Here is a 12,344-nt window from a genome sequence, read left to right on the forward strand (position 1 = left end):
CCCGGGCTGTGACCAGCCAAGGCACCCCTGGGCTCTTTGGCGTGACCGACAGCGGCCTGGGCGGGTGCCCCGCGGAGCCACCTCGTGCAGTAGTGGGGCACTGAGGAGGGGGTTGTCATGGCCCCGAAGACAGCAGCTCACCACCTTGGGGAGTACTGCCATGAGCCCTGGTGCCCGTCTGCCCACATGCCTGTGGGCACCCAGTGCGTGACGCAGAGAGAACAGAGAGGGGTCTGGGGCAGGCGCCCCCCCCCCCGCCCCCCCCCCCCCCCCGTCACCAGGGCCTGGGCAGGTGGGCCGGCCTTCCTTGCCCCTGCCCCCAGCAGCGCCTCAGCCCCCCAGGCCACACAGACGACAGCAGCAGGGCTCATTCAGGGGGTTTATTGACCATCAGGGGTGCAGGGAGCACGGTGCTGGGCCGCCTGCCTGGAGGGGGCGCCTGGCCGGGCCCTAGTTGCAGTAGTTCTCCAGCTGGTAGAGGGAGCAAATGCTGGTGCAGCACTGCTCCACGATGCCGCGCTTCTGCGGGGGCCAGTCCAGGGCTGGGGGCTGCAGGCCGCCGGCACCGGGGCCTCCACCCAGCTCCACGGCCCCCACTGTGGGGAGAGACGGTCAGGCAGATGGCGCTCCCCTGCCCACCCTGCCCGGCCCTGGAGCGGGACCCTGAACAGGTGCCCTGGCGCCCATCACGGGCCTGCCCCACCCCCTCCCCCTCCCCACAGCCCGCCCAGGATGGGGCCCTCTCCCAGGGTGACGGGGCGTCTCCCACAAGCACCCCCATCGCAGACACATCACCCCGAGACCATTGGCACCCAGGACTTGACTCACTTCAGAAGATTCCTCCCTGGAGCTGCCCTCGGTGGGGAGGGGAGAGAGTGGGGCCGCGGCGCTGGGCGAAGCCGGGGCGAGAAGGGAGGGGGGGGAGGGGAGGGGGGAGGGGCAAGCCCACCCTCAGGCGTCCTCCTGGCTCACCCCCAGGGAGCTGGTCACCTTTAGGATGTGACCAAGTGAACATCATTTTCCTTTTTAAAAAAATCCCTCCTGACCTCCCACAGGGTGCCAGCTGGAAGCAATGGGGCGGCGGGGCAGCGGGGCTCACCCTGCGGGCCCTCCACCTCCCGGCGGGCCTTGGGCGTGTAGAAGAAGCCACGCTCCCCGCACACCAGGTACAGCGCCTCCACCAGGTGCGAGCCACACAGGTGCTGGTTGACGAAGGCCTGGGCAGGGGTGGGCGCCCAGAGGGCCAGCAGGGCCAGCAGGGGCACAAGGCGCATCCACAGGGCCATGGTGGGGGCACAAGGACCTGGGGGACAGGGGGGGTTGAGGCCAGCGAGGGGGCACCCGGGACCGCCAGCCAGTGCTCACCCCCAAACGCTCCAAAAGAGGAGCCCACGCCCTCCTGCCGCTCAGCAGAGCTCGGGCCTGGGGCCCCGACGCACTGGACCCCAGTGGGGCCGGCCCAGACCAAGGCTGACGCAGAGCCCTCAGGGACAGACCTGCTTGCTGACGGCCTCGAGTGCAGCTCGTCCCGAGGGCTGGGGGCTGCTGGTCCCTGCCAGCTTTATAGCCCCTGACCCCTCCACCTGGCCCATTAGAGCCTCAAGTGGGTGGCAGATGGCCCGGGGGCTGAGGCTGCAATTTCTGGATCATTTCCCCGCTGCTGGGTCTGCAGGAACCTCTCCTTGGTCGTCAGCACCTCTTGGGGCTACGGGGTCATTAGAGTCTTAACGAGGGACCTAATGCTGAGCTGTCCCCGCTCACAGCTGGGGGCAAACGCCTCCACGGGAGCCGTGCCCCACCTGGCCTTGCTTGGGTCCCATCTTCCATGTTGGTCCGGGGAGTGTGGGCAAGAGAGAGGACCCCTGCCCGCTGTCCCTGGGGCTGCCCTCGGGGCCCCAGAGGTGGTCCAAGGCCATGGGAGGGCAGTGAGGGAGCGTCTCCTTGGCCCCATCCTCACCCACCTCAACACTGCACCCCGCTGAGACCCCCAGCTCCCTGGGGCGCTGCCGAGTGGGCTGAACTCAGGGACCTGCAGCCATGAGGGCTCTGAGGCTGGCCCCTGTTCCTCATCTTCAATGTAGGGGCCACAGGACGCGTGGGTGGGGCCCCGCCACACCCCGCCGAGGCGGCCTCTCGGCCCCCAGCCCTCTTCCTAGAGCCCTGCTCATCCCCCCCGTGCTGACCCCTTTCAGACCGGCCCCTCAGCCCCACTGCATCCTTTGGCTGTCATTTGCGCCGAGCCCCTGTGGTGCCCCCAACCCCCTGGACAGGCCCCTGGAGGGAGGCCCGGACCCTAGCAGCCCCCCACACCGAGGAAGGGGCTGGACCCTGACTTCCCAGGGCGTCATGATGTCCGGAGGCCCCTCTGCAGCCAGGGGAGATCTGGAGGCCTCTTAGAGAGGGGTGTGCAAGGCGAAAGGCTGGATGACGGAAGTCCCCGGTGGGAGGGCAGAGCCCAGGGCCCAGGAGGGCAGGAAGGAAATGAGGCCGGCCATTAGCCCTTCCCCAGGGTCTCAGTGGGGCTCACAACCATCAAAAGTGGCTCCATTTGATGCCTCACAGGCTAAAGGGACACAGGTACAGGAGGGCTAGTCACAGACAAGGTGCTTGAGGTGCAACTGATGGAAGGACAGACCACCAGGGAGGGCTGGGACGGAAGGCTTTGCCCAGGAGGGTCTTGACGGATGAGTAGGAGTTTACCAGGATTAACATCCTAAGAGCTTAGAGCCAGGGTCCTGGTGGTGGGAGGGGGAGGTAGGGGGAACCAGAGGGAAAGAGCAGGGCCTGGAAGATGGGCTGGTATCTACCTCCTGCAGGAAGTAAGGAGCCAGCCACCTCCCGGGAAGCCCCAGGCTGCTTGCTCCGAGGGCCAGGGCCAGGATGGGAAAGGGGACACCCTGGGCTGGGCCAAACCTGGAGGATTCTGGGGGCTGTAGCTGGAGGGCCAGGTCCAGACCTGTCCAGTAAACAAAGCCCAGAATCCAGCCCCCCGCCCACTTTGCTGGGGAGACTGAGGCCCAGAGAGGTTACCTAGGGCTCAGCTCAGCTGAACGCTCCATCAGCACACATTGTGGGGGTGGGGGTGCGTTCCCAGGTCCTGCTCTGGGTGGGGTGGGGTATGGGGATCGGAGGCAGCTACGCCTCGGACGTCCCCCGTTCCTCTGCTTGCTCTCACAGGCTGGCCCCTGGAGTCCCGTCTTCCTCCTAGTGGGGCCATCGGGCTTGTGGGGAGGGCCCAGCCTGCAGCCCTGCCTAGGAGACCACGGCTGTGAGCCCTGCCCCCGCACACCCAGGCCAGGCCCCCACCTCCACGCTGCCACCCGACAGAGATGGGACAGCTCAGCCAGGACGCCCTCAGCCCTCTGGAGCTGCCGGTGGTTCAACACAGGCTGGGTCCCCTGGGCGAGCAGGTGACCCGGGGCTGCCTGGGGGAGGGGGCAGGCAGTGGATGAGCCTCTGAGCAGGGATGAGGCAGAATGTGAGGGGCGCAGGGCTGCGGGCTGGGCCTGGTACAGACACAGACAGAGGAGCCAGCCAGGTCGGCACCCAGGGGGGCTCTTTCTTTTATTGAGAATGGGAGCAGGTGGTACACGGCACATGGGCAGCACACGGCACACAGTCACCTGCAGGCGGAGCTGGCAAGCGGTGGGCGGAGCAGCAGGGTGCCCTCCAGCAGGGGGATCTCTGGCGGGCTCTCGGGGTGCCCTGTGAGCCAGCCCTTCACGTGGGCGGGGGCCAGGGCCGGCAGGGGGAAGGCCAGGAGACCTGGGGCCGGCCTACGGGGGCCTGCGGGGTGGCGCCCCGCGTCTAGCTGATGGCGCTCAGGGCGTGGGTGAGGACGTGCAGCTCGTCCCGGACACCATCCAGGGCGCGTCGGATGGCATGGGGACTGTCCAGCACATCGATGGCCAGCGTGTATGGGTCGAACTTCACGGAGAAGGGGCGCTGGATGCGGGAGGCGTAGCTCCTGGTAGGGGAGCCGGCAGGGACCCTCAGTCACCCAGTGGGGGGGAGCCGGAGGGGTGGGGCCCGGGTCTCCGTCACAGCAGGCTCAGAGCTCCCAGGACTTTTCTGAGCCGCCTGGGCCCCCAGAGCTCATTCTGTACAACCAGCCGGACAAGATGGGGGACTGAGACCTCCTCCAAGGGCTGGCGGCTGTTTACGGCAGGGAGGGACGGGCCTTTCCAAGCGAGCCTCTGCAAGGCACTCCACCCCTCCCTGCTCCTTCCCGAGGCCCCGCTCAGCCAGGCCTCCTCCCTCAGGAAGATTTCCAGACCGTGCGCCCTGCAGGGTCCATTGCATCCCTGTCCTTAAGCTTGTGTGGGGGATCCAACCCCCCCTGCCCCCCACCCCGCCACTGCAGGCACATAGATCCTGGGCCTCAATCTCCCCGGTGACAACAGGAGCCAGGCTGGAAAAGAGGCCCCTTCCGAGGGCAAACAGGTGGGCCGTGTCGGGCTCTGCCCTCCTCCCCTGGGGAATGCTAGTCACTGCACCTCCAGCCCTGGAAACTCCCCGCTACCCCCAGGCTCCCCACCCAGCCCTCAGTTACCCTGGCCCCTGTCCTCTGTCCCCACCGTGGCCCCAGCTGCTCAGAGGGCAGGGGACTGGGAAGGACCCCACACATCCATCTTACAAAGTCAAACTTCACCTCCTCAGAGCCTGGCCTTGGCCTGGCCTTGACATGGCCACCAGCCCCGCAGGCCTCCCCACCCCAGACTTTTTGGGGGTCCTGCTGCGGGAGGGGTGCTGTAACCGAGGTGTGCACAGTTTTCTCCACTGTGAAATGGGTTCACAGGCCCAGCTTGCTGGCTGGCTCTCCCAGTTTGGGGGGCACAGTGGGGGGTCTCGGCCTACCTGAGCTTGTCCTTGGCATCGCTGAAACTCTCAGACACGAAGTAGACTGGCTGATAAGTCTGGTCCTGGTAGGGCTGCACGGCCGCGGCGTCGGGGTCAAAGGCCCGGATCTCGGGCCCCTCAGACAAGGAATGCTGGCGGGAGCCCAGGATTGGGGGGATGGGGATCTCAGGGCCCTGAGGGAATTGGAGCCCCTTGGCCTGACTCCACGGTGGGCTCTGGGTGTGTATTCATACCCGCCCCTCTCCACTGGGGGTCCTCCCGAGGCCTGGGGACAGTGTGAGTGGGACGGGGCAGGGACAAGTTTTCTTGGCCCCCCTAAAAGGGCAGCCTCAGCCTCCTGGGAGGCCCGAATCCAGAAGGCACGGCCAAGGTCGCCCTCCCCGTGGGGACCCGGGCTCCAGCCCCTTCCTGGGGGGGATGGGGAGCATCTCACCAAGAGCTCCCCATAGGAGGACAGCAGCCCCGCTCCGTAGGCCTTCACCTCGCCATTCTGTTTGCACAGCCCAAACTCCACGGTGAACCAGTACAGCTGGTGGGGGCAGTTGGCGGGGTCAGCTGAGAGGTACCACAGCACAGCATTCCCCACTGACCATGGCCCCAGGCACCCACCACCCAGGCAGAGGCGAGCCAGGCTCCGGGCGGTCACGGCGTGAGAAGCGGAGGCCTGAGCCTGGACAGGAGGGCCCAGCCTGGACCCAGCGTCCTGCAGGGGAAAGAACCCACCGTGGACAGCTTCTCAATTTCTTCGTCTGATGCCCCCAGGGATGCGAGGCCGATGTCCTGTGGGGGAGGGAGAGCTGAGGGGGGAGAGGCTCAGCCCACCATGGCTTGGGCGCCTGTGTGAGGGGAGGGTGCTGGGGCTGTCTTAAGCCCCTCCAGGGGTCTCCTGGACACTGCCGGGGTACAGAGACCCTCCCAGGGTGCAGGGACCCTCCTGGGATGCAGGCACACTCCCAGGATCCATCAAGTGCCCAGGACCGCTTTCTGCCGTTCCTGGGAGAGCCAGCAGGTGGCAGCACAAGCCGCGGCACTCTGCCCCCAGCTTGTCCTCTGGGCACCGTGATCTACTGACTCTCAGGACGGGATTCTTCCCCGTCTTTGTTCTAAGGTGGTCTTCCCAGAAAGGCCCGCCCGCCCCTCTCTTCCAGGACGATGCAGTCTCTCTGAAGTCTCATGACCCAGGTGTGGGCGGCATCCAGACTGGGGGTGGGGAGGGGCAGGCAGCACCCGTCGCTGCAGGTGCCACCCCCTAGCCCCTCGGCTGACGCCCAGCTCCTGAGCCCTCGAGGACACACCTGGGAGAACTGGGCGAAGGTCCGGTCGGCCAGCATGGGCACGTGCCCCAGCAGCTCGTGGCAGCAGTCCCTGTGTTGGGGGTGGACAGCGGGTGGGGCTGGGGGCCGGTGCCGCAGCCTGACCCCCTCCCCCAGCAGCACGCACTGGCCCCTGTCCTCCGCAGGCCCCCCGCGGCGGGCTGGGCTGGGCACTCACGGCTCGGGGGAGTGCATGGGTGAGGAGGCATGGCGGATGTACTGGGTGCACTGGAACACGCGGAAGGCCAGGCTGGCCAGGAAGTCCCGGGCGGACAGCAGGCCGGCCACGGGCCGCAGCTGGAAGCCGGTCCGCTCTGCAAGGGCAGCGGGTGGGCGGTCAGCGCGGGTGGGGCCGCCGGCTGGCCACCTCAGGCCCTCCCGCCGGGGCCTCCACAGCGTCGCACCCTTCAGGAAGCGGGAGACATCCTCCAGCTGGGGGATGCTGTCCTCCCGGTACCCGCAGAAGTGCTCCAGCAGCTCGAAAGCCTCCAGGTGTTCCCGGCACGCGTGGGTGGCGTAGAGGCCCCGCAGCGTGGTGTAGACCTCTTTCCTGCGGGCGGGGGGAAGGCTCAGGCTGGCCGGGTGCCCCCCAGTCCCAACCTGGACCCCCACCGCCTGCTCCAGACCCCTCCCCGCATCCAGCAGCCCCTCCCGTGGGCGCTCTGCTCTGCCCCCTGCAGACCCCAGGCAGCCTCACACCGCAGGCCTCTCACTGGCCCCAAAGACACTGGCCACTGGGAGTGGATGTCTCCCACCTGCAGCTTTGGGGGGTTTCAGGGCACTGTGGGAGGCCTCGGGAAGTCCCTCCTCCACCCGGACTTAGTCTGTCCTCTGGAGGCCACTACTCTTCATGCAGGGATTCTGGGGGTCTTCCCGGGCCCCCCTCATTCCCCACCCCGCCCCTCCCCAGCTGCCATCACGGGGTCTCACCAGGTGGCAGTCTCCTCGGCCGTGTACTCCACGTGGGGAATAGGGTCGCCTCTGGGGAGGGGGTCAGCAGTTAGTCCAGGCCCCCTTGGGGAGGGCGTGTGGGGGTGGACAGGAAGGGCCTGGGCTGAGCAACCTTGGCTGTGCGGCCGCAGCAAGTTGCTTAACTGCTCTGTGCCTCCGTTTCTTCGGCTGTGACTTGGGGACCCCGAATCAATGACCATGTGACAGTGAAGGTGATGGCATTGGTGACGAAGACATCCCTCCCTTCCCCCCGCCCAGGTCTAGTGTGAGCCCGCAGGACGGGGTCTGGGTCTCAGAGAATGAGGTCCCGAGGGGGGTCCTTACTGCTTGTACTGGAAGGCAATCTCAGCAATCAGCTTCCTGCGCTGGCGGTACACCTGGTCCGAGAAGCCCTGACGGCAGAGTGGACGCCATCAGCCGCCGCGGCCCGCCAGCCCTCCCCACGCCTCCAACCCAGACGTGGCCTGTGATACCGGCGGGCGCCTGGCAGCTGCACCCAGCCAGACCTCAGGGTTCCACCAGGAGCCGGCGGCAAACAGACACCCCGTCCCAAGCCGGGGTGCACGCCCACTGCCACAGCCATGAGTACGGGGACAGGTCGGGGCCCCGGCTCACCGGATGGTCCAAGTCCAGGTCAGGGTCAAACTTGGTGACCAGGTGGTGACACTTGTCCAGCTCAGAAACTTTCCTTGGGAACCAGAGGACTTCACGCAGGAAGGAGAGTAGAAGGACCGGATTGGGTGTTGGGCTGTGGTAGGAGGGCCCCCCTGGAAGCAGCCTCCCGCTTGCGACCGGGGGGCTGGAGGTGACCCAGGCCCGGACACAGACGAGGAGGATGGGGGAGGGCCGGAGCCAGCAGGGGGGGAGCCCCAGGCCGTGCACGCAGTCACTGGGGTTCCCCTGTGGGACCCCTTGCACCCCGATGTCTCGAGGTCATGTGGTCGCCCTCAAGGGCATAGGGGCAGCCTCACCCTTGCTCTCCCCGGCGCCCCGCACATCTTCGGCCACGCGGCGGAGGGAGCTGAGCAGGGTGGGCAGGGCGGCGCTGGGTACCTCACAGCGCACGAAGTACTCCAGGTGAGGGCCCTCTGCCCGCGGCTTCTGGGCGGGCCGGGTCTCCAGATGGTGGATTTGGGCTTCAAATGTCTTAGGAGCAAACGCAGGGAGAAAGAGGGAGGGAGAGATGGAGAGACAGAGACAGAGACAGACAGAGGGGGGAGGCAAGGGAGCTGGGAAGCAGGCACTGGAGTCGGCCCGCCCTGCCCTGCCCTGCCCAGCCCTGGATGCCGGCAGCCAGCAGCCCACAAGACCGCTTTCCAGACTCAGGCCCACTGCTAGCTGCCTGGGTAGGTTTCAGCTGGGAAAATGGCTCTTGTCTAGTTGGTCTAACAGGGATTGTCACAGGGTCCCCCAGACCCAGTGTTTCGGGTGGGGCCTTCTCCCAGGCAGCCTGATTTCCATCCCTGGTGGCCTCGTCCGAGACCTCTAGACACCCAGGGCTGGGGGTGGGCCCTGATCCCACTGTGGGCAGGTCGGGAGGCTCAGGCCCCCACCAGACAACACTGAGCGCGGCGGGAAGGGGTGGGTGCGCTCCCCTGCCAGCTCCCATCACCCAGCAACGAGGGAGCCTGTCTTCACAGCCCTCGGGCCACACGGGCATCAGCCATCGCGGGAGCTTGAGAGGAGTCGGCTGTAATGTCATTTGGGTACGTGTGCCAGGATCCAGCAGCTAACGCCATCAGCTGTCACATGAGCCCAGCCCCGCCAGGGCCAGGCGGGCATGGGGGGCCCTGCGTCCCCGGCTGCCCTGGGGGATCCACACCCACCTGCCCCCAGGGTGAGGTGCTGGGCACGGGGGAGGGCAGGGGGCCGGGCTCAGGGAGCTCCTGAGAACAGAAGGGTGAGGCAAGGGGCTGTGAGCCCCCTCCCCACGTGGCCCCCAATGCTCGCTCACCTCAAACACCTTCACAGCCCGGGACAGCGCAGGGGGCTTGGTGGCCCGCAGGGTGAAGAGGAGATTCAGCACGGCCTTCCCGTCCCGTCCCCCCAGGGCCTCGCCCGGCTCCGCGGCGGCGGCCTCCGCCTTCTGTCGCTCGTTGCGGGCGTCCTGGATGAGGCTCTGCCGCCTCCCGACGAAGCGTGGGGACTGTGGGGACAGACGCGCCAGCTCCCCCTGCCTTCAGCCGGACCCACAGAACCTGGGACCCAGCTCCAGCGTCGCGCCTGCCGGGGGCCGCAGCGGGGGGGCAGGGAGGGCGCTGGGAGCCACAGCTGAGGGTGGCCTGTGCCCCCAGGCCACATCTAACCGGGTTAGGTGACAGGAGGGCTGAGTCGGGAGCTGCCCTGCTGCCCCCGGGCTGGGCAGGGCCAGGGGACATGGTGTCTGGCCCCATGGAGTGACCTCTCCTCACGGCCCCATGCCCAGCCCTGCCTCACAGCCCAGGGGCCCTGGCCGCACCTTGTCCACAGCCAGTCCCGAGACCATGAGCCCCCGGGGTCAGTGCGTCTGCCCCGCCCCCCGCCCCACCCCCCGGCCTGAGTAGAGAAGAAGCCCCCTGTCTGGGGCTCATCATTTGCAGCTGAACTTCCAAGAAGCTTCTGGGGCTCTTGGTCTTGGAACACGGCAGGGGGCCGCGGGGGAGCCCTCCCCAGATCTCGCACTCTACGGTGGGCGGTGTGGATGACAGAGGTGTGGACAAAACAAGGGGCCTGGGGTGGGCGCTCTCTACCCCACAGCCAGTCCCCTGAGATAGTGCCTGCAAAGTAAATGTCTAGAACCCAGCCCACGTTTTCAGGAAAGCTCTATAAATAAGAGCCAGTTTAAACCTGCAGGGAGCTGATTATTCCAGGCTGTCCCTGAGGACGAACTGGAGACCCCTCTTCCAGGCCAAGAAGCCCCCAGTTTTCCAGTCTCAGAGAGGGGGTGGCCCAGCGGGTCTTCCCAGCACAGCCTCCCTTGAACTCGGGGGCTCCCAAGTGGGGGGCCAGGCCTTGGGGGCCATCCCTGGTGGTCAGGGAGGCCCAGGGTTGCTGGGCAGGGGAACAGGGGAGGTGGGTTTCAAGACAGGAGATCCCACGTGGGACATGGAATGCATGGCAGGTGGATGGGTGAATGATGGATGGACAGCTGGACGGATGGAAGGATGGATGGTGGATGGACAGGCAGATGGTGGGTGGTGAATGGACAGGTGGATGGGCGGGTGGATGGGCGGGTGATGGATGGGAATCACCCTGGAGCTCAGACCTCCCTACAGCTCAGCAGAACTGGGGCCTGCACCCCTGTTTGCCCAGTGCCCCCCACCACCTTGAGCTGCTGCAGGGCCTGGGACACTGTTGCACACACACTGGGTCCAGCAGGACCCACCCACAGAGATTCAAACACCCGGGCACAGGGGTTGCCCACGGAGTCCGGGGAGGGGAGGTGCTTGCGGCCAGGACTGGATGCCAGGCCTGGGTCCAGGGCGTCCATGCGGACCCTGATCCTGGAGCCTCCCGCCAGCCTTCAGGGGACACCCCTGGGCTTCTGGTTCGTTCCGGCCCGTGGGCACCAGCCTGCCTCTTACCATGATGGCCTCGGCCTGCTTGGCATCCAGCTCGGAGACGGCCCTGCGGAAGCCCTTGGCCTGCGGCGAGGCAGCGTTGGGGGTGGGCATGATGCCGGCGAGGTCCGGGCTCCGTCTCCACAGCCCTCTGCCGGGCGGCCTCTTATAGGCTGAGCTGACGTCAAAGCCCCTCTGGGTCCTCCACCTCCCACCTCCTCTGCGTCCCCCTCCTGCTGCCGCCTGAGGGAGGTGGGGTGGGCGAGGAGCACGGAGACGCAGGAGAAAGGGCTCCTGTCCCATTAAATCTAATTGCATCCACCGTCACAGGCACCCAGGCAGGCGGCCGGCCCTTCCTCTGAATCATCCGGGCTCCAGCAGGCGTGCTCCGCAGGGCTGGGTGCAGCTGGGCCCCTCGGCTCACACACAAGCCGGGTGATGGGCGGGTACACGGGAAGGTGGAGTTCTGGACACCCCACCGTGTTCGTTACACAAAACCCTGACCTTTGGTGGCCATTGGTCCAGAAAGCCAGGCTCAGACCTCAGGTGTCAGGAGGCAATTCGCTTTTCCAGAAGATTCTTCACTTCACCAAATTTCCCAACAGGGTCCCGAGGCATGTTCCTGTTCGATGTCCTCAGAGGGAATGTTATCTACCCCCCACCACCACCACCAGGCACATCCAGCAGGGCCCAGAATGTTCCAGAAGGGCCCATCCTCCAGTGTGCAGGAGAATGAGGGATGCGGGGGTCAGGGAAGTCTCTAACAATTGCCCCACTCACTCCTGCATGGCCGTCTCTCCCCATCTCCTGGCCCGCCCCTATCCCCCAGCGTCCCCCAAGGCTCCCTGACCACTTATTGCTGGGGTGTCACCACCTCGGGGATGCACCCATCCCTGAGCACTGAGGCTCAGTCCCTGTGGCCCAGCCCTTTTCACGTGGTCCCTGCATCATACGGGTCCCGGGACAACCCCAGCCCAGAGTTTCTCCTGAGTTCCATGCACGATGCTCCTCTGGTGATGCCTCAACCCCGGCGACTGTGGGACCGGAGGGGACCCCCCCACCTTTGGCACCAGGCAGACATGAGTCCTTCCCTGTCTACCCCGCCCCGTGGCCCATCCCCGTGTTCAGGCACAGCTTTGGGAAAGGTGTGAGGCCCCCGGCAGCTCCAGCTGGTCACCATGTTATCTCAGGCCACCTCCCCAGCAGCCCTCATGCCCCAAAGAAGCACCCACCCTTCATCACAGCGGCCATCTGCACCCCTCTCCTCCTGGACCTTCCCCAAATGTGGTCTGACCATGCCATCCCCTTGCTCCACAATCCTCTATGTCTCCCCATTGCTCTCTGGAAGCAGCCTGAGTGTCCCCTCCCCTCACCCACCCCTATTGATCTCACTCCCAACCATCCCCATTTCCTGCTAAAGGAGGGTTTGGACTTCACGACACCCAGTTTGAAATACTGCCCCTCACCCTTTTCTTCTCCTGGCAAACTCCTATGCATCCCACAAAACCAGCTCAGCTACCATTCACTCTGCAATGCTTACCCCTTCTTGCCCCTGATATTAACCTCCCCCTCCTCTGCTCTCTGAAAGCAGGAACCTGCTGGCTTGGCCTACAGCTGCATCCCCGTGCCTGGCTTGTCTCATCTCCTAGACTCTGGGCTCCTGGAAAACATGTCTCAGTGG

The 12,344-nt window shown here is 66.2% G+C and overlaps 2 protein-coding genes across 2 annotated transcripts; both read right to left on the reverse strand.

The window, feature by feature from the left end:
• Window positions 1-450: 450 nt before the first annotated feature.
• Window positions 451-1,286, reverse strand: INS (insulin). The gene is made up of 2 exons (XM_060104594.1): window positions 1,100-1,286; window positions 451-596 (listed from the first exon to the last, which is right to left on the reverse strand). Exons 1-2 carry the CDS (start codon window positions 1,284-1,286, stop codon window positions 451-453), a joined length of 333 nt encoding a protein of 110 aa, XP_059960577.1.
• Window positions 1,287-3,807: 2,521 nt separating this feature from the next.
• On the reverse strand, window positions 3,808-10,777 carry TH (tyrosine hydroxylase). The gene is made up of 13 exons (XM_060104156.1): window positions 10,688-10,777; window positions 9,079-9,270; window positions 8,096-8,270; window positions 7,740-7,828; window positions 7,449-7,516; window positions 7,104-7,154; window positions 6,578-6,723; window positions 6,352-6,487; window positions 6,156-6,225; window positions 5,584-5,640; window positions 5,294-5,389; window positions 4,858-4,991; window positions 3,808-3,967 (listed from the first exon to the last, which is right to left on the reverse strand). The coding sequence occupies exons 1-13, from the start codon at window positions 10,775-10,777 to the stop codon at window positions 3,808-3,810; spliced, it is 1,464 nt and encodes a 487-aa protein (XP_059960139.1).
• Between the last annotated feature and the right edge of the window lie 1,567 nt (window positions 10,778-12,344).

The sequence above is a fragment of the Mesoplodon densirostris genome, chromosome 7 (genome assembly GCF_025265405.1).
Source record: "Mesoplodon densirostris isolate mMesDen1 chromosome 7, mMesDen1 primary haplotype, whole genome shotgun sequence".
Taxonomy (NCBI): Eukaryota; Metazoa; Chordata; class Mammalia; order Artiodactyla; family Ziphiidae; genus Mesoplodon; species Mesoplodon densirostris.

Excerpts from the sequence above, each read along its gene's own strand:
- TH (XM_060104156.1), bottom strand. The coding sequence starts at position 10,777 with ATGCCCACCCCCAACGCTGCCTCGCCGCAGGCCAAGGGCTTCCGCAGG. Across the intron at positions 7,155-7,448 it reads ATTGCCTTCCAGTACAAGCA|AGGCGACCCTATTCCCCACG; the intron begins GTAAGGACCCCC and ends CCCCCTCCCCAG. Across the intron at positions 6,226-6,351 it reads CCCATGCACTCCCCCGAGCC|GGACTGCTGCCACGAGCTGC; the intron begins GTGAGTGCCCAG and ends CCCCCAACACAG.
- INS (XM_060104594.1), bottom strand. The coding sequence starts at position 1,286 with ATGGCCCTGTGGATGCGCCTTGTGCCCCTGCTGGCCCTGCTGGCCCTC. Across the intron at positions 597-1,099 it reads GGAGGTGGAGGGCCCGCAGG|TGGGGGCCGTGGAGCTGGGT; the intron begins GTGAGCCCCGCT and ends CTCTCCCCACAG.